General features: G+C 40.7%; 3 protein-coding genes across 3 annotated transcripts; all 3 read right to left on the reverse strand.

The window, feature by feature from the left end:
- Positions 1 to 1,653: 1,653 nt before the first annotated feature.
- On the reverse strand, positions 1,654 to 11,873 carry LOC130693558 (membralin-like). Its single transcript, XM_059497317.1, has 11 exons — positions 11,711 to 11,873; positions 11,291 to 11,561; positions 10,981 to 11,237; positions 10,751 to 10,923; positions 10,389 to 10,635; positions 10,227 to 10,317; positions 10,071 to 10,128; positions 8,142 to 8,225; positions 7,720 to 7,852; positions 3,095 to 3,194; positions 1,654 to 2,234 (listed from the first exon to the last, which is right to left on the reverse strand). Exons 2-11 carry the CDS (start codon positions 11,546 to 11,548, stop codon positions 1,722 to 1,724), a joined length of 1,914 nt encoding a protein of 637 aa, XP_059353300.1. The 5' UTR covers positions 11,549 to 11,561; positions 11,711 to 11,873; the 3' UTR covers positions 1,654 to 1,721.
- Positions 11,874 to 12,556: 683 nt separating this feature from the next.
- LOC130693551 (putative inactive tyrosine-protein kinase Wsck) lies at positions 12,557 to 16,495 on the reverse strand. Its single transcript, XM_057516722.2, has 13 exons — positions 16,339 to 16,495; positions 15,858 to 16,024; positions 15,647 to 15,791; positions 15,433 to 15,587; positions 15,049 to 15,351; positions 14,763 to 14,992; positions 14,113 to 14,700; positions 13,824 to 14,037; positions 13,639 to 13,752; positions 13,387 to 13,574; positions 13,224 to 13,331; positions 13,052 to 13,163; positions 12,557 to 12,956 (listed from the first exon to the last, which is right to left on the reverse strand). The coding sequence occupies exons 2-13, from the start codon at positions 15,919 to 15,921 to the stop codon at positions 12,682 to 12,684; spliced, it is 2,496 nt and encodes an 831-aa protein (XP_057372705.1). The 5' UTR covers positions 15,922 to 16,024; positions 16,339 to 16,495; the 3' UTR covers positions 12,557 to 12,681.
- Positions 16,496 to 18,515: 2,020 nt separating this feature from the next.
- On the reverse strand, positions 18,516 to 20,873 carry LOC130695984 (uncharacterized). The gene has a single exon (XM_057519053.1). The coding sequence runs from the start codon at positions 20,871 to 20,873 to the stop codon at positions 18,516 to 18,518; it is 2,358 nt and encodes a 785-aa protein (XP_057375036.1).
- Between the last annotated feature and the right edge of the window lie 223 nt (positions 20,874 to 21,096).

The raw sequence follows: 21,096 nt of genomic DNA on the forward strand, positions 1-21,096 counted from the left end.
TTAAACAAAGACGCCTTACATCTACTGAGCCACAACGCCATGAAATTTCAACTCGACAATTACACGTACACAAAAAATGCTTTCACTTGTTTGGTTTCCCCACATAGCAAAAGACCAAACATTGCCGCTGGTAATGAATGATTTTTTTTTTGTTTCTTTTTTACATTAATTGTTACTCGAATGGGTTTGTTCCAATTGTTTTAAGTTAATGAACAGCAAATATCCAAATTGGGAAGTTGTTGGTGAAGGAAAGCACATTGCTGCCTAACCTTTTAATAATTTCTTAGTTTCGATTTTTTACCAGACACTGATTGTACCCCATTCAGTACATTAAAACTTTTATTTCAAAAATATCCACGTTAATGCGAGATGTAAAAAAAAAAACTCCCTCTTTCTTTTTGTATGCGAAAATAAATGTGGTACTTAAAGCCAAGAGAAATCCTATGCATATCGGACGTCTTTCATTGGGTCTATACAAAAGCTATGAATGCTTCCTCATATTCAGTTGCTCGTTCGTACATTTCTTATTGTTGCCGAAAGCGCCCGGCAATGAAAAAGGTATCTCGGTGTTGCCAATAGAATGAACACCGTAGTCGAAGCGACAGCGAAACAGGGTCGCAGATGGAACGTGGCTGTGAAAGAAGCCCCGTGTGAGTAAGCCTGCATATGCCTGCTACCGAATTCTACGCCAACAACGGAAGAAAAAAGAAAAAAAAAAAAAAAAGGGGGGGGGAAAGAAAGAAAGAAGAGTGAGATGAGGGATCAATACTTCTCGACACGCTTGAGACACAGAATTCCTTTCTCCTGCCCACGTTCAGACTAGCACACAGATGAGACTTTCGATTAAGCCAATATTTTTTGAAGGGAGACCACTCGGAAGTTTCTCCTTTTGTTTTGTTTCCTTTTTTTTTTTTTGCTCGTTCCTACATAGTTGTACTCCCACCATAGGTATCGCATAGATAACTAATACCTACAGTCATAGATTTTAGGCGTAAAAATACAAAATAATGATAATAATAATAAAACAAGAAACAACAACTAGATCACACAACATACCCGATCAATTTTTCATTAGCCATACGTCTTTTCTTTTTCCCCTTCGAATGCTGTACATAGTTTCATTTAAAAAAAAAGAAAAGGAATTGTAACCTCAGATAGTGAATGAAGAATCATGATAACTTTATAGGAATCTTATTTCCGTATCACCACGTGACCTTACTTTTGATACGAATGATACTACAAAAAAAAAGAAAACCACGGAATTAATAGCTGGATATTGCCGGGGACTGATAGCTATATCAACTGGGAATTCGTTCGCATGGAAACAAGTGATGGTTACTCATGACACGGACACCAACATTATAGGTCGTATGAGGCTAGCGGTCAATTCGGCTATAGGATTTTAATGAAGAGTCTCTCACGTAGTTTTGTCTTTACAAACGGACTACTTAGTATCAGCACATCTTTTCCATTTTTGATAGATATATTTTTTTATTGGCTAGTGAGTGAGCTGCTGAGAAACCACCACCTGCCAATCACAGACGACTGAAAAGAGGAAAAAAAAATTTGACTGCCAAACAAAAAACAAAAAAAACAAAAGAAAAAAAAACAAAAAAAAAGGAAAATAAAAGTAAGGACAGGCTTGTACAATAGTTCATTCGCATACAACCATTCTCGGTTATGTTCAATAAGATGGGTATTTTATTAGCTAAAAAATAGATTTATCGCAGCAGTGAAAACGATAGATCACGTAGAGGATGTCGGGCATCAGGCGAATCTAACGGATGTGGGGTCGTTGGCAGTGTTTCTACGCCACCGGTGGTGGTGCCCGTGGCTGTCGTCGTAGTTGTGGCGGTGGTGATACTACTACTACTACTGCTGCTGCTGCTGCTACTAATGCCATCTCCACTGCTGGACGGGGGATCGACATCCGCGGGCGCTCCATCTACAATGGATTCCATTTCCGAATCGTCAGAGGGGGTTTCGGGTGCTGGCGAGTCTGAATCGCGGTCGATCGTCTCAAAATCGACCGCAGCCTCACTGTCCACTTCCGATATGCTTTCAGCGTTCCGTTCCATGACGCCGTCAACTGTTGGAGCCGAGGCGGCTGTTGCCGTACTCGAAGAACCGCTAGGGGACGAGCTGTTGCTAGTCCGGATCAACATGTTTTGCAGTTGGACCTGGCGCAGGATCAGCGGCAACTCGTAGTGATGAAAGAAGTAGAGCATTGAATGCTGAAATACGTCGAATCACAATCAAGACAGATGAATTATTGAATTAAATTCAATAGTAATTGATAAAGCTATATGTATATAAATAAAAATAAAAGATGATATGAAAAAATTATTATTATTATTAAGGAGAAAAAGCACGATACATCAACGCACGTCGCTAAGAAGGCGGTTCATGGACGATAAGAAAGCCAATTAATAATGAAAAGCGAACGAGTTGATGGCTAGCGATCAGTTGTCAGCAGATTTACGAGTTTATACGTCCGTTACTACTACTACTACTACTAGGGCTATGGCGGATGAGTAGAAAATAACAGAGAAGTAAACCAATCAATTATAGAGCTTGTGGGACCGCAATTGCGCTGTCGATTTCCAGTGTTTGTAGTCCAATGATTGAACAACAATCGATCTCTCTTTTTGCTGTTTGTCTAATGTTATTGCTCGCCAGAGGCGGCACGGTGTCGTAACGTTCGCATAGGAAATAGATTGGGTGTTTTTGGCCCGCTTCAATTGTCATACTTTGCAGCATACAGGGTTGTAAGGCACACAACAGCCATCAGCATTGCAAAGTGCACGTCCATCTCTGGTCCCATTTTACCCTCACAACCCCCCCTCTCCCCCACCCACGAGCGCGCACATACACACATCCCCCCCCCCAAAAAAAAAAACAATAAAAAGCTATTGCTGTCATTGCCCTCTCGCTAGCCAAATGAGTTTCAACGTTACCCATATTTCTTTCCGTTAGAAAAATATTTCACTTTCCTCACTGCATTGGAATCTGTGACGCATTAAGTTGTCAATGATGATTTCTTTGAAAGTGACGTTCTTATCCAGAATGCTGCATAAGAATATGAGTACGATACCTGTGTGAAGAGCCACGAAGTCACCAAAGCCAAGCCGCTGTATTGTCCATTGAAGCGGTAGTGGTACGCGTAAAAGGCGTAGTGATACAGGTAGAAAAACCTGCCAATCAAATAATGCATCCGTTAGGTTAGCATGTCGATAACAAAATGGAAGCACACAGTAAGGGGCGAGTACGAGACAAAAAAAAAATACAAAACAAAGAAACAAACAACACAAATAGTTAATAATAAGTAAGACGAAAATAGCTAGTGCAACGGCCGACGTCTTGTCATCGATCATTGACGAAGGTGAACGTTTACAACTTCAGGAGCTTCGTCGGACGATCCATTTATTGTCTTCCTGCTCTGTCGAGGATTATACGCAAGCACTATGTATTGATAATGCTTTCTTTTTCCCTTATCTGCGCGTTCGTCATCGGGCGCCGTGCGTAAACGGCTGCTTTTCTATCTGGCCGTGTTTTCCCTTTTGAGCAGGACATACTCTACATAATGCATATACAACCGTAGTATGTACGTCTAGTCGCTACGGAACCTTTAGCGTTCGACGGGCTAGCGGAATGAAAGAACTGGAGAGAAAAGAGGGATTACGAGAGGCTCACATCAATGCCGGTATATCTATCAAGACGGATTCACCATGACACAGAGGACGAATAAATCGGTCGGGAAAAAAAACGAAAGTATAAAACGGAAAGGGAAGAAACAACGTGCGATCGAAGGATGTGAACGCGACCCCATCGGTTTACAGGCTGTTGTTCAGCAGAGCCAAGAGGATCGATATAACCTCCGCTCAAGACTGGCACGCTAATCGATCGTAGACGTCGGAAGGAGAGAGCGCGCAACAGTCGGCAACTGGCAAGCTAAGTCGACCATAAGCCCAACGATGCGATGCAGAGTTTCCAATATTGGATTTGTCTCTGTTGGTTACACCATACTTGTCAATGCCTGTACGAAACATCTTGCCTATCTTGTGGCACACGCCAAAGTTGCAACCTCTTCCACCCGTTTCAGCAACTTCGGGGTTCTTTCGGCTATTAATGAACACGTTCCTAAGGAAACCGACTAGTTCCTCACACTCTAATTTCGTGGTCATTAGCTTGAACTACACAACCGAGCCATAAAATGATGTCCCTCTATTTTTCGCCACCATACCCAAGCCCTGGGCTGGCAAGTCCGCAATGCTGTAGGTGGCAGGGTAGCACGTCGCTACGTCGACTGAACTTGCATCAATGCCGCAAAGTGTTTGTAAACGACTGGTCAAATGGTTCTGCTTGCATTTTCACGCATTTCAAGGAATAGCGCAAAATCAAGGAAAAATAAACGTCACTTTCAAATCACCGTCCGTGTGCTAAGCCTCACATATTAAAAAAAACGAATGATTAAATAAACAACGAAAACATTCAAGAATAAAAGAGTTAAGCGGAAAATCGGGTAAAAAAAAATCAAATAAAAATGAGTTCTTCTTTTAGTAGTATTTGTTATCTAGCAGATAATCGATGAAATCTATGTCGCTGAGCCGACGAACTAAGAAGCGATGCTTTTCAAGCTGAGCTCTTCCATCTGGCAAACCGATCGGTCAGTGGCTTGTAGCACAGCCACTTGGCGTCAACAAGCGTCTCTTTCTCATCTGTCGTGCACATCGAGTCGCATCGATACATCTTTCGCATTTCTTCCAAATCAGAACGAAGCCCCTGAGCTCAACGATCCGCTTCAGATTTCGTCACCCGGCAACCGGCTATGACACTAAGCAACATGAGCGCCGACTTGCCCGTTTCCTCTCTCCTGTCCTTTGCCTCAACCTCCCCCCGAACTCTCACATATGCCCTCCTGGTGTAGGACAGTGTACGTCGATGCGTACACTCTTCGGTTGCTTCGCAGAACCTTACGGCTGGTTTATGTTTAACCCGATTGGGGAGTAAGGGGGACCCATGTGATCCGTCTCAATTAATCAAAGGTAAGAGGTTATTGCCGCCTGGCGCTACAAGTGCGACTTTGGCCCGTCTTGACATGCACCTACACACGCAATTGGATATCTAAAAGAGGATCTTGGCTTCGTCTTCAGACTAACGCAATGACGGAAAAAACAGTGCAGCCATTACATAGATGTAGTCCTCAACTTGTTCACTGCACCGCAAGAGATGAATGCGAGCTCATCAATCCTTAGAAAACTTTCTTTCCCAGAACGACAAGGAAAGTCGAAAAAATACCGGGGTACTTAAGAAAAGTAAAGGGAAAATTTCATCTTCCACGTACATGATTTCTCTCTTTTCTTCGCTGCGGTAGCGTACGATTGTACTTTGACTACGTCTATATAACTTGCCATTCTCGTTACAAACTCATTTTTATCTAGATTGCGCTATTGAATTTCATGAATGATGCTTCATCTCTTTTATCCGCCAGCCAATGAGACAACCAGCAGGTCGTCAATCAGCCTTCAATTCGATCCTCCTACCACGCAAGCAATCATGTGTCTCTAACTTTTATGAGCATTCGGCTGTTTGGGTTGGCGACTATCAGCAGCCGCGGTGGGCCATGTTCAAGTGCACCAGTTGAGCGGCTATACACGGACGTTCGATTACACGCTAGTGTGCTCGAAACGCAGAGACGCGCACATACATCTATAGACGCAAGGGGGGGAGGAGACGAGGAAGAGATGCCTCAGCGAGCATCTACCGTGCGGTGGCACCCATAAAAACAGCTTGTTGATTAGACCCACTCTACAGGCGGTCAATGAGGAATTGACGAGTTCAACCACTCATCCCCTCCCCCCCCCCCCCACTTTGACTTTTGCGTCCTCTACTTTTCGAATCCCGCGTGCCCTCGTGTGAGAATCGCGGAGGGCAATGAAGCAGCGGCACTCGGTACAGAAGAGTCCACTTTGGCTCAATCAACGTCTATTCAACATCGACCTTCCGAGATAATCCAACCGACGATTGGATATGATTAGCGCGCTCCTCGATTGCATATCGTTTGATGGATAGACTTCGTTTGTATGCACACAAAATGACACGCATCAGCGGTACGCGTGGCATTCCTCTACCTCACCCCCCCCCCCCCCTTGTGGCATTATCTCTTCGATTCCGTTTATTTACGGCGGATTTTCGTTCTCTTTTGGCTGCGCTCAACTCAACGCCAGCTGTAGGCCGCAAAAGTCTCTGGCTAAAAAATCATTTATTTAAGCAAACTCTTTGCCACAGTCCTATCGCGAAATAACCCAAAACGCACTGCTTAAGTGCTTCCGGTCGACTAGACGCACCCGTACAGCCTTGACGCTTCGATAAAAAAAAAAATTATTATTATAATAATAATGGGATTTTTTTTTCTGTTTTGTTCACCCGAAACGAATTGCGCTAGGCAGACCAGAAAGTAACAGGTTGTGAGCTTCAAGATCCTCTTGGTGGAAAAAAAAGTGAAAAGAAATGAAGTTCGTTCGTTTTAACGCCAACAAAATGGCTTCAATATGACGGTGTGTAGTTGTGACAGGAGGATAAAGAGGCCGAATTTCCTGCAACAAGGGGATGACGAGAGAAGAAAATACGCGTCCTGATATGTATTGGGAGTCGTATTTAGCATACGTGGAGAGGAAAAAAAAAAAAAAACGGGCTGCACGTCGATAAATCTGATGGGAAAACAACAACTGTTGCGGGGGTGGAGATGAAAGAAGTCAGATTTGCGGAGCAAACGAAAATTATAAAACAGAAAGAGCTTTAATCACGGAGTTTTTGATGGGCGATCAGAAATGTCGGATGACATTCCATTTCACGGTCTAGCGAGTCGCACGGGAAGTCGGAGAGTGAAACATAAAATCACACGGCCCTAATCTTTCAACCGCTCCTTTTATCTTGAAAAAAAAAAAGGAAAAAAAAAGAAAAAGGAAAGCAAAAACTCGTCCAAACAAGTTTTGTCGTTAAATTTCCATTATGCACAGAGGAGGGTGAATGCACAAGGCCTGCTGCCGTTGTTATGGCTACTAACTTGCCGTTGCCGATTCCATCGAATCCCATACAAAAGTAAGGAAATAATTGCGGCAAAAGATTACCATGCACCAATGCCACTTTTGGCTGCACGTTCGCCGTCGTGAAAACATTTACGGTTCTATGAAATGATACGATAACGCGGCGCGGATTGAGTCGCGGCTGTGCAACGGCCCCAGGTCTATGACTCGTTGGGTTAGATTTAGTCTACAAAAAGGAAAGGAAAAACAAAGAAAGAAAACAAAAATTCGCTGGCATCAGGTGGCAAAAAGATTCTCATCTCCAACTTTTTGTTTTCCGGCATTTTACATGTGGGTTGACTTAACTGGGTAGGACTCGAGCGACCAATCTATACACTCGGAATATATTCAATGGATGTTTTGCTTGTTTTTTTTTTTTTTTGCCTTTTTTTTGCCTAGTAACCTGTGAGGTCTCGAAGCCGACAAGTCAAAGGGTTCAACTCTTATCATAAAAAAGACGAGGGGAGAATTAGAGAGAGAGAGAGAGAGAGAGGAGGAGAAGAAAAATAAATAAAATGCGGCACGTTCTCGTTTCTTATATGGGGTTAACGTAGATTTTTTTTAGCGATTCTGTCACCATTCTATCTATTATCACCTTAACCCCAACCAAAGATAAAGGATTTTTTTTTTTTACCTAAGCCAGTGACGTTTTGTAACAGCAGTGTGACAGCAAACAGCGTCGTACTGATCTGCCACCCAAACGAAGATGATGACGTAAAAGGCGGTCGAACTATCGTTGAAGAATTCCGCCATGATAGCTTCCATCCCTGAACGAGAGATATTTTTAGTAGGAGTGGCAGGTGTTCAGTTAAGCCTATTTTAAACTACAGTTTTTTGTGCCGCTGACTGAGAACATTTTCTAAAGAAGATTTTAACATGCCAAAATTAAATCATCTGCAATTTTTCATTTTAAAATGTTAGTGTCAGAGTAATCGAACTGGCAGAAGGAAAATAAGATTTTTTGTTCAAAGATTTGATTTTTTTTTTCCTTTAATTTTAAGGCCGTAAAAATGTTAGTAAACGAGGCTTCCAAAATACTAGTAGAAACAAACTTGCCAACTAGTGCCAGGATGACGGTGAAAAAGGAAGCTACCGGAAATGTGACGTTCACGTTGAACTCCAGCATCTGCAGCAAGTCGACTGTCAATTTTTAAAATTTATCAGATTGCACCCATCGGCGACGTAACGTCACAAACTATGCTAGCAAAGAATCACCCTTCTTCGACACAAAATTCAATTTAACCTGTCACTGAACAGGGTTACATAACAAAATACAGGCTGTGGGACTAGAATGTTGGCCACTTACACCAATCAGAGACCAAAACCTTTATTAGGCGGAAAGATGGTGTTCAACTGAGTTTGAAGGTGTCATTACTATTTGTTTGTTTGGAATAATATCAGGTATGTACGAATGGTGAACTAGTGGTTTGACATGTGCTCTCCGCATGTGCGACTAGGAAATGTCGACGTGGTTTTCGATCCAATTTCAAACGTTAACGAATGTATAAAATATGCCCGATTCAAGCGGAAAACGATTAACAGTACGATTTAAAAAGAATCACTTATTAATCTAATTACCCCTCAACCACTGCCGAACATTGCTGTACTAGCGCGAATTCGCATAGACCATACGGAATTAAAAAGCAGCAAAAAAAATAAAATAAGTAATAAAATAATAAATCAATTAAAACAAACTTAACCGACCAAGTCCAGAAAGCTTTCCTATGGAGCGCAAAGCTACGTCAAAAAATGAGATGAGGTGAGGGAAATGAAGATAATGCAAAATTTCGGCGAAGGAATTGAGCCAATAGGAGAATAGGAGATCGACATCTTCGCCCAATGTTTTCTCCCTCTTCTCGTCTCTCCTGTTAATCGATGTACACCCAACTCTTTCCCTACTCTTATCATCTTGCTCCCCCCCCCCTTTCGTTGAGTTCCAACTATTCGACGGATCGCTGAAAGGCAGCCTTCTATTTGAGGGAGCGGACCGATACTGATTCTACCATGTTAACGTAAGAAAAATAAAATACACGATGAGATACAAAGAAAAAAATACAAGAGAAAAACAAAAGACGAAACGAAATGTAGCCGAGAGCTATGAGTAAAAAAAAAAAGGGAAAAAAGGTTGGCTTCTAACTTTGTTGTTGTTGTGCCATTTCAACTTTCGTGCGCGAACGTTCAATTATTTAATTTCGCTGGTTTGGCTAGGTTTCTCGTCAACGGGATCAACTCAGAACAAACATGCCTTTGGCGCAGCTTGCCTTTACTTTGAATTTGGTATCAGGAGAATAGCTTTTTCTTCCCCTAACGCTAGCCGAAGAGAAGCGAAAACCGAATGCCAGAAAGAGCCAAAAACAAAAAATAAATGAGTTTAAAAAATATCATGATAATAATACAATAAAACTTCCTCTTGTCTATTCCTTAAAATGACAGGGGTATGGTTTTGAAATTTTAGTCAGACAAACTTGACGAGAACTGTGGTAAATATCCGAATGAATCTGCATCTAAAATTGTTTACTGTAACACAATAAGTTTAACGTAATACGTTCTTCGTTCGTTTCTCTTTAAAGCACTTTCTGAATGTAGGTTAAAATCATACTTGATCGGCCAACATCCTACTACTGACACAATCTCCTAATGGATATGCGGAGGTCTATAAGTGTAAATCCAAACTGTCCATTGCTACCTACGGCGATGCGAAGCTCTTTTATTTCCTTTCCCCGCCTCGCCATTCTTTCCCCATCCGTCCCCCGTTACGCTCTTTTAGGTTCACCTCGTTTTCCCAGATTCAAAATTTCGTCTGGCGTAAACTAATGTTCCGTGGCGGGCAACAAAAGTGAACATGTAAGCACAACCAAAGCAACGAACCGCGATAAGGAAGGCATACGAAGTAAAACAATTTCAACGGGCGCAAAAACAAAACAAAAAACTAATGACGTAATCTTAAATGGGACTATTCGATATTAAATAGTAAAGGATGGTTACCAATAAAAATGAAGATCTGATTCCGTGAATACCGCAACAACATCGATATTGACAGGGTCTAGAAAATGTGAATGAGCAAAAAACACAAACGGGAAACAATATAAATTGTCGATATATATAATTTATGCTTTGAAATACAGAAAAATATCGACTTACAAAGATCACCATGGCAAAGGCGGACGCAATATACGATGTACGAGCCATCCACATATTGACAAAACGATAATGTTCACCCGTCACTACGTTTCTTCATAAAAAAACTTCCAGATTAGAAACGTGACCTAGGGCTTGGTATTTAATGGATGTACAGTATAATACCTCAAATAACCCTGGCTGTCCTCTGCTTCAGCCAAAGCCTTGACCGCCCCCATGATGAAGTCGTTGTAACCGAGGAATTCGTCAAGTAAAAACCGGCCAAAACTGTCACCGAAGCAACTATTATTAACAGGGTCCAGTGTTACCAGCAAAATAGTTATATTCAATTTCCGTCGCGTGGCAGGACTTAAACGCAAAAACCCGTATTCCAAAGAAAATTCGACTATATACTCTTCCGGTGGCCACACTGCTAGTTGGAAAAACAATTAAAGTGAAATAAGAAATGGAAAAAGAAAAAATGAATAAAATTCAATAACTAAATAAACAAAATAAGAAACTCGTAAGTTTCGTAAGGTTTAATTTACTTGCTCTTATGATTTTGTCGAGCTCCGTCACTTCTGTGGGGAGCACTGTTTCGATTTGTTCGTTTTCCAAATTCGTGATATTGCTCTTTAAAGTTTCATTATAGTAAATTTCTGTTGACGTTGATTCCGTCTCTTCAAGTGCTGGTTCGGTTTCTATGGATTCAGATGAGGAACTACAAACACAAGAATGAGCACATGCACCAAATAAGTTTGGGCAACAATGTCCTAACCTCTGTGGCCCAGTCCAGAACCCAAACATGGCTTGATATTCAAATTGTTCTCTTTGATGTATCCTTTGCTCTTTTGCATAAGAATGATGTAATGAGTAATCCTCTCTATCTGGATGATTATAATCTCCACTTCGGGTAATGTCAATTCTTACAATGCCATCTCGTGGCCAGTCAGCTTTAATGTGATCCAGACAGGTAATGGGGGATCGTGAAAAAATTATGTGTATGTACAGGAGCATTAGGAAAGCAGCTAAAGCCTATAAGGTTTCTCAATAAGTAAACAAGAATGATGATAATTTTATTTTTTTACCTTCAAAAGAAAGAGCCACTCCAAAAGTCTTCTGATGGGTTTTGGAAATGTTCGGGCATAAGCCACAGCCATTCTATGAAAAATGGCATGAAACATTCTGTCTCTCACAGTGGCTAATTGGTTAGCATTCACATAATTTGGATTGTTGTTATTGAGCAGAGTAGGACCTGCACCATTCATGTTGTTTCTAGGGATGTTGTTATTAAAAAGGCCATTCGGGAATAGACCTACTCCAAAAAGAAGATTGTCTCGTGGCATACTTCACCTACCACTAAAAAACAAAGCAAATAAAGAATAAATCAACAGTGAAGAACAAACTGATGAAGTTCAGTCATCTTGCAATCAACTATAAACTAAAGTAGCTCTAACAACTAACAATAACTTTCAAAAATTGAAGCTTTGATGTTTTATCTGTAATACCATGCAAACTGTGCCGAAAAATCCGTATCACAGAGTTTCAGCAACACTTGCCTAAAATTAGTTTTTTGTTGTTGATGGTCTTCCAGAAGATAACAAAATTGTCCCATTACAATTATTCTGCAACTGCAAGTGATGAGACGTAAATGAAAACTTCTATATACATCGACGGTACAGCCATCTAGCAAGGTAAAACGTCCTTTTATCTCTGACAACTTCGATCGCTTTGGAATTCAAAAAGTGCCCCCCCCCCCTCATATTTCAGTGAAACTGAGCAGTACTATGCGGGAGAACTTTCAGTACACTATTGTTCCACTGCAAAAAAAGACAATTATTTGTACTAGGTGGTCGTTACATATTTAAATGGACCTGAGATGTAAACACCTTTTCGGTACAGGAAAGGAATATACGCCCAAAGAACCTTTCAATCGCCCAGTATGAAGAAATCGTGCGCCAATTAGTTACATAAAGATGATTCGCGCAAAAAGGTGGACAGATAGGACGGTGATGTATAGCACGAAAGCTAATTTAGATGCTAGATTGCCTCCCTAAAAGCATGACGGCTTTTCTATTTTATAAATTTAGTTTTTTTCATTGTTACACTTGGTGTGGCTCAATTTTGGACCAGTTTCAAGGTCACAAGGTGTTCGTAGTTAATGGCCGATCAGGTTTAGTAAATGATTTTTTTGGTGTAAAAGAGTGCTGCGGGGCAAAACGGCTCATACAAAATCAATGTATTTGTAAAATGCAACATAAACTTCGCGCAACGTTTAATCCAGGGACGGTGACACGAAGATCATTATAAAAACCTTCGCTATTGGAAGGAAAACAAATGGAAACCACTGAATTAAGAAATTCGTTGGTATAATTTTGGACGGATCGGTTTCAAAATGGTACATAATCAAGAAATCATTTGGTATTACACAGAAAACGCATTCTATCAGTGCCATACTTGGTCAAATTGCACAGAACAACTATCGACTAACTTCGACAGTTGGGTCATACCTTTCATAGGTAAACTCGGGGAAGAGATTAAAGCTCAGATAATCGAGCGCTTGATTGAATGCTTGTTGAAGAACTTCAACCAATTCTTGGAAGGCGGGACGTTCGTCCAGGTCAATTTGCCAACAGCTTACCATAATTTGATATAGAGCAAGCCCAATATTGCCAGGTTGTTTCAACCTTAAACCCCGTTGTACACGTTGAACAAGTTCTTTACTTGCTCGGATGTCGACATAAGGAGTAGCACCTGGTTTTATTTGGGATTCAATTTAATAACAAGAAATGGAATAAATAAAAAGAAACAAAAATAGTTAACTTATAGAAAGATTAAGTGAAACTTACCAAGCGTTACTATTTCCCAAAGGACAATGCCATACGACCAAATTTCACACTTTGGTGCATGTTGGGGGCTCAATAACGCTTCTGGAGCCATCCAGCGCTTAAAATCCATAGTCTGTCATTGGATAAGAATATAACGAAATTCTAAAGTTTCTCTTTTGAGGATGCATTTAACCTGTCCAAGTGGTTGGTAGTAATCGATTCCAAACCCTGAGATCTTAGGAACAGTTCCGTCACTGCTACATATGAAGATTGTCCTTGAAGATAACCTTTTGTGAGGAACCTAGTCAATGTTTAATTTTAAATGTTGATAAGACATTTAGCGATTTCCAACGAACCGATAACGACTGAAGGTAAGCCATCCCTTTTGCAATGCCAAGAGCTATATCTATTGCTTGTGCTTCATGTAAAGTTGAAAATCTCTGCTCCTTTGTAGCATAGGATGGATAGTTGTTCAACGCGCGACTGTTGAGTAAAAACTCTTTCAGGTTCATTCCATAATGTTCCATAGCGACCAACATTGTTTCTATAGTTTTAAGAATAGAAGTCTGTTACATCCTATATCTTTGTGATACTATTTGCAAAGTTACCTGGTTCTTCGCATACTCCTATAATTCCAGCTATATTAACATGTTTTCCAACTTTTGCCAGGATTCCAAGATCTTTCAGCATGGCATTTCGTTCTCCTTTTGCCAAAGTTTTGTCTAAATTTCATCATTAACGGATTTGTATGACTATATCGATGCTTCATTTGGATGTTCCTAACTAAGGATACCTTCAATTATGTGTATCGCTGCTTCAGTTTTAGATTCACCTCGCTGAACGGAGCCTTTCAATACTTTCCCGAAGTTTCCGGTTCCAACCGAATCTGAGGATTTTATAACACTTTCGGACGGAATGCTCCACAGACGCTGCATTAATGAATCATAATGATCAATAGCAGTTTCTTCGGTACCAGCCACAAACGAAGAGTGCACATAGCCACTGTCCTGTAAACAGAAATTTTTTCACTATTCATTTTTTCGTCTTTAATCTAATAACATTTTGCGTAAAGAAAAACAAACCAGTTCAATCGTGGACGTAGAACCACCGCGCGTCAGGCTTTGCCTATCTGACCGTTTTCTAGATCGATTACGACGATTTGCATCATTGCGATGAACTTTGTGGCGTAGATAAAAATAGACAACTATGGAAATAAGAAGCAAGAAACCTAGAACTCCGATAGCAGCGGACAAGCCCACAACGAGGGCTGGTGGATCTCTTCCATACGGCAGTCGTTGCCGTCGAGTGACACTTCGGCCACTAGTAATGGGTTTAGTCTTACGGGCAGGAATTTTTTCAATTAAATCCGTTTCTTCAAGTAACTTGGTAATACTACTGCCACTGGTACTAGGATCGTCTTCCACAACTGTTACAGGTGTTGGTTGGCTGGGCGGCAATGACTCGGCTACGCCTTCAACAGAATTGGGCCCAATGTCCGGGGGATCAACTCCTATAGGATTGCTTGGTTCTGAGAAGGCATATTTAGATACTCCTTCGTAGGTAGAGACAACCCCCAAGATGAACAGTACTTCTCGATCGTCAGGTAAAGGTGGATTATAGAATCCCCCATAGTGTTCCCCATTTCCGACCACAAATTCTTGTTTGAAGAACTTTAGGAGTGTTAAAAATGTCAAAATTAAAGTATAAAAACTTGCAAATAATTGGATTAAACCTCAGGCTTCAATTCGGCTGCTATATAAAATGGTAAATTCTCTTTATTTGCTTCTGCCCAGTTCTTTAATGGGCTATCCTCATGTACTCCTATGGAAGCTGCATCTTCATTTACAACTATAATTCTGTAGGCTGTTATGGGTCCATGGTGAGGTAGAATTGGTTTCAACTGTATGGTGGCTGTACTATTGGCAGATTTCATCACTACAGGGTGCTCTGGTTTATCTGGGGCTAGATACAAATAAATTTGCTTACAGGTTTCATGTTCTTCTTTAGCATTATTTTACCTCCAATCTCAGTACTGAAAGCATTTGATATTGATATACCATAGCCATCTGTGGTTTTAGCTCTCACACTGACATTATATTGGGTACCAGGCTGAAGTCCTAGTAAATCTGTTGTCTTTGTTACATTGGAAAAAACCCACTCCATAGGAACCCCAGCTGTGCTAACTGAATAGGATGACACTGGAATAGCGGCAACATGATACTCCAGAATGACACCATTGGAAACTATTGGATGCTCCCAAACAATTTTCATCATATTTTCCTGTTTGCTCTGCTGTGATAGTGTTCTAGGTGGGCCAGATACTTAAAAGGAAAATCAAAATAAAGAGTTACCTTATTGCAATTGGTAAACACAGATAGGATTAGTAGATCTATAAATTTCACCTATGAATCCAGTTTCATACACACTCATAGAGTTTGGCCCTTCACATGGTTTTGAACTATCTGAACCGCAATTTAACGAACAAGTCTCATTGGCAGGTTGAGTGGCAAGCGAGCTTGCACAGACACACTGCATTCCACCATTTATGCCTGAATACCTGCAGGAAAAAATAGATTTTTAACTTAACTTAGAGACCATATTTGCCTTCTTTTTTACTTGTACTGCAGTAGTCTGCATTGAGCCAAACAATTGCTTGACGAATCTGTTGCTGATGGGTTATTTACAACAAATGATGAGTCTGTTGCACTGCTACCCACTAATGATGAATATAGGTAGCAGCCTACATACTCTCCCTGCAATGCTATGATAAATGCATCAAGTTTAGTTTGCATTTTCTACTAATTTAATTCCATGAACATGGGAAAACCTTGGGTTGAATAATAGAACTGCATTGTATATAACATGATCAAACTAATGAGCTGATTCGACATGGTTTCCAGAAGATATTTGCGTTCGATTCACTTGTCATCACAACACGGTAAAGCGCCACACCCAGACGTCCCACGATTTGTTAATAGGTCAACGAACCTAAAACTTAAAATATAAAAGAAATGGCCGATATTGGAATAAAATTTCTGTAGTAGTAAGTATCCTCCGACGTCAGAATTAAACACTACACTGGGCTAAGCTGGGGTTTATGAGAAGATCAAATGCTAAAATCTGTTTCCCATCAGCTGCCCGCGCTATTGTGATATGCAATGCCGAGCGCTGTGGCCAGACAGAGCGCAGAGATGCAATGGTTTAAAATAGGAGGTAAAAAAGAAAATCTGGCAATGTGACCGCGATTACAAGTGTTTTGTGATTACTATTTCAGCTGTGGAAGAACCATGGCCTACTATAATACATACTAGGCTTTGTTGGATTCGATAGTTTTTGGTTGGTTTTTATACAGTTCTGCAACCAGGACACAGCAGCAAGACATTTTCAGTTGTCAGCTACCATGGAACGTTGAAACTTTTCGCTGATAAACGCGTAACCGACGAAAACCATAACGATGGCAACAGAAGTCAAAACTTTTAACAACTGGATATTCTTCGCATCTGGTGGCAGAAAAAAGAACTAATTCTCTGCCGAGGCACTGTCGGCACAAGATTTTCAAAATGGCCTTAAGGGAGCAGCTTCTCCTCCTTTCCTCCTTCGTGCTTCTACAGGGCAGGATATTGAAAACAAATAAAAGAACTAATTTTGCCGCTTTTTGCAACGTTGCCGCAACCGTTTTAATATGATGATTTTACCATGGTGTAAAAGGATGGTGAAACAACTCTCCATTTTAAGGCCTATCTCCAATGAAGCCTGTTTTCAGAGGGGTGGGCGTGGCCTAACTGAGGAGACTTATAGCCAACGCCACCATCGGAACTACTTAGGAACTTCGCCAACCACTGAATGGCAAAGGAGGAGATATACTAGTGTCGCGTTAGCGAAACATCTGCAAGTGCAATGGTCTAGTGGACAAAGCATTCCATTATTACACGGGAGTCTCGAGTTCGAATCCAGTATAAAATTTTCTTTTTTCTCCTTTCCTAATGTAAAATGGCTAAAGTTTTGTTGATTTTTATTTTGTTAAGAAGCGACAAGTATAAATAAGATTTTTTTCCACTTTTTCCACATTCTATTAATGGGACATGTCACCTTGTTTGGACTTAGAAAATTTTTCAAGTAGGCGCAGCCTTTACTTTTTACTTCAATATCGGCCACTAAGCGTCTCTCACTATAGGTAACCTAGACCCCAAATAGCCTTCAGCCGAGATAGGCTGTTATAACGAAGAGTTGTTTCACCATCCTTTTACACCATGATTTTACCATCATTATTTTACCATCATCATGTCGCCCTTTTTTTCAACTACTATATCAGCGGTTCAAAATTTTCATAAAATTTGCGTATAAATAAATAAAATTTTAATTAGAAAAAATTAAATAAAATTATATTTTGGGGTAAAATCAGGAAAATAGGCTAGAAAGAGGTGAGAAGCGGATGATGGAGTTGAGGTTAGCTTATCCTTTGCTCACCATCACGGTGATTCATTGTTATGTATAGATTACACTACAATAATTATTTTATGTTTTTATTTGACACTTCCGTGTCCGCTTTTGCTTTCCCTATACTCCCTCCTCCTCCTAACGAATCTCTTCTTCCCTCTAGCGTTCTCCCCTTATTTCTCTATGACTACTCTACAAATATAGCGCCAGTTAACAGTTAGCAAGTCAACGTGTATGTCGGCGCATCTCTTTGTTTTACGCTCTCCCATTCGAGTTCCTTGTATCACCCAATAAGCTTTAGTGATTACAATTCGATACAATTGTTCTCTACGTTCACCTTATCAGTCTTCGTCTTGGCTCGGAACAATCCTTTGAAATCATAGTTAATTGAGTAAATTTTATAGAACAGAGTGGAACTTGGACTATTAATAGCCCGTTTTTCCATCTAAAACTTGACTTTGTTTGATGCTAATAAATTTAAATGATTAATTTTACCACATTTTCATTTTTAAATTTTTGTATTACATCGAATCGTTTTCCCAGCTAATGGCTCCAGGCCTCCATTCTTATCTCTATTTCAGTCCTAATCAAAATTAACCCCGTTCTGACAGACTACATGCGTTCTTCCAGGGACAAAACAACGTCCGCAACACTCTCTCCAATATAAACAAGACGATCGAGTCACCAAAACTGCGTTTTGTGCAGGTTGATACTCCAATCGTCTCGGTGTGTCCCCTATAACGTTCAAAATGTAGGGAGTAGAGAAGCGATGGCGGTTAAAAGCAAGGTTTTACCGCTTCATCTTTCCACTGCCATACATTTTTTCTGATTACAGAGAGCGCTAGTTAAAATGAGAGCATTAGTTTGGGTGCCTTGCTTCTTCGGAACACGGGTGCGTCTAAACGGCGCAATTTGATTATTTCTGAAATTTGAAACAAGAATGTAGCCAGGATTGCATTACCCAGGAACAAAGCAAAATTATTCAATGAGAAAAGAGAGTCGGATTTTTTTTGAAAAAAAACGAAATTATTTTAGTCACATTTTCATCCTACTTTCGCAGGTCTTGACGCTTTTTAAGAAGATTTTGGGCCCTTTCTTTGAGATTATTAGCTTTTTGACTCAATGACCTTTCAGCATTTTGCATCAGCTTAATAACAGCGTTGTTTTGCGAGACTTTAGGCTTACGAAATTCACTCCTCTTTAGCCATCGTTTGAACTTAGACTCTTTCTTCTTCTTGCTAATATCCGTGTCCTTTTGTGTGATGTCCGTACTGCCCATCTCGTCAATCTTCTCTGCCCCAACGATGCTACCGCCTTCCGTTGCGGTTTCGCGTAAAGCAGTGAGGGCCTCAGAGAGCGCGTCCGCTTGCTCTTCAGCCGCTTGTATTGCTGTACGGTTGGCCTGGATTACAGCCTCGTTCTTTTCTGTAGCTAGCCGGTATTGCATCATCAGATCTTGTATAGTTCTTTGAGCATCTTCTTCCGCCTGTTGCATCACTGCAATCGTCGTCGTAAAGTTCTGGTTTTCAGCCTCAAGGACTTGTAGTTTTGTTTGTAATTCCTGCATTTCTGCACATGGTTGGTGGCTAACATCGACATCGGATTCCGATTGGGATGATGGGCGTCGAGCAGAACTTTCTGGGATGCTTAAATCTGTCTGCGTTTCCAGTAGTCCGTTGGTTCTGACTAAGTCTGGTGTAAGTTGGTCAAAAAGGGAGGCAGCTTTGCAGCTGTTCATCATCCTCTCGCTTTCTGTGCGCAGACCTTCAAGCTCTTTACGGAGTTCGATAGTCTCGTGTTCTTTCGCAGCGGTCGTTTCACGCAAATTGTTCAGGACCTTATTGGCTATCTCAAGGTCAGTCTTTACCAGGCTATTTTTCTCTAACAATCGGTGATTTTCTGTCTGTAGCCGACCTAATTTCTTCTTTAAGTCTTCGTTGCTTTCGCTCAGTTTTAGCTCGCTTGATCGCCAATCAGACTTTCGTTTACGAACGGAGGCGTTCAGCCTTTCCATGTCGATTTTGATTTCTTCGTTTTGTTTGTCTAGTTGATCACAGAGCGTTTTGACTTCTGCAAGCTCATGGCGTAGTTCGTCATCCGCAAGTGTCTTCTCATGCATGATCTTACTGGCTAACTCTAAATCAGATTTTAGCGAAGCTATAGTTGAGAGGTGTTCTTCAACCACAGATCTCTCTTGATCTGCAGCTCGCTCTGCCGCTTGCTTTGCATCCAGGATCTTGCGATTTTTTGAATACAAGGAATTCAGCCTTGTTTTCAAATTCTCCTTGTCATCCATCAGCTTTAACTCCGTTTCCCGCAAAGAAGCAACCTGTTGTTTAAGACTTTCATTTTCCTCGCGGACGGAAGATTCTTCTTGTTGCTTACTTTTCAAATCGTATAACTCGGCCTTCACCTCATCCAGATGATACAGTTTTACGTTGAGTGTTTCGATCGCTAAATCTAGAGTTGATTTGAGCGATCGGTTATCGTCAGTGATGCGCTTAACTTCAGCGGTTTTTAAGTCAAGATCGTTCTGGTATTCTCCTTGTAAAGTCACCAGTTTCGTCGTTAAATCTACATTCTCCTTAATTAGGTCAAATTTAACTGATTCACAATCCGATTGCCATTTCATGGCAGTCGCGCGCAAAGATGATCGATTCTCTGTTGCTCTATTATTGACAAGAGGTGAACATTTCAATGTGCTATGATCATTTTGTTGTGCATCAGGTTGTTCGTTTCGTTGCTGGTAAATGCCAACTGGCGTGCTTTGGAGAACCTCATTAGTGGTTTGCAGGTTAGAATCAAGAATTTGCGTTTCAGTTTGTTCAAATACTGAAAGCTTACAAAGAAGGTTCTTATTTTCGCTCTCCGCGGCCTCTAAGCTTCTTTGCAGGTCACTAATCTCATTCTGAAGCTGTGTTTCGATGAGTTGACGTTGCTGTTCCTGCTCAAATACACTAGTCCGCATTGAAGCTACTTCTTGTTTGAGTTCTTCATTTCCGTACTGCATCTCCTCCAGGCTCGTTACGATGAAACTTAATTGTTGAAATTTTTGCTGGAAATTGAAAATCTCTTTACGCATTTCTCCGTGTTCTTCTTCGAGCATTTCAACATAGTTTTCGATTCCATTATCGGTCGCCATGGAATGATGGAGTTTCATGTTTTCAGGATTGTTACATGAAGGAGGACAATCTGAAACAGGTTGGCTTTCTGGTTGAGAGACTATGGATATTTCCTGGTTGTGTCCGGGTAACCCTTCTCGTTCTGGTACTTGGGTTATTGTGGTTACAGATCTCGATTCGTTTTCTGGTGTGTGATCTAGGTAGGATTGGTTGATCCCACAATACATGAAAGCATGCAACATCCAAAAAAGAAATCCGACAACTCCAGCAATTACGTCGCACATTTTTGAATTAGTAGCTGTAAACTGAAATGAATATCGATAAATAGAATAACCTAAGCGCCTGCTTATGCTTTTAGGAAAATTTTGGTAAACCCTCACCTCAACTAAGGGCTTATTTTTCGTACTTAGTTAATATTTGTACTATTTGTAACATATCGTGATTGTTATAAAAGGTTTCTCAATATTTTTACAATCATAGTTCCCTAAAATTTATACATGCATTAAA

The sequence above is a fragment of the Daphnia carinata genome, chromosome 1 (assembly GCF_022539665.2).
Source record: "Daphnia carinata strain CSIRO-1 chromosome 1, CSIRO_AGI_Dcar_HiC_V3, whole genome shotgun sequence".
Classification (NCBI taxonomy): Eukaryota; Metazoa; Arthropoda; class Branchiopoda; order Diplostraca; family Daphniidae; genus Daphnia; species Daphnia carinata.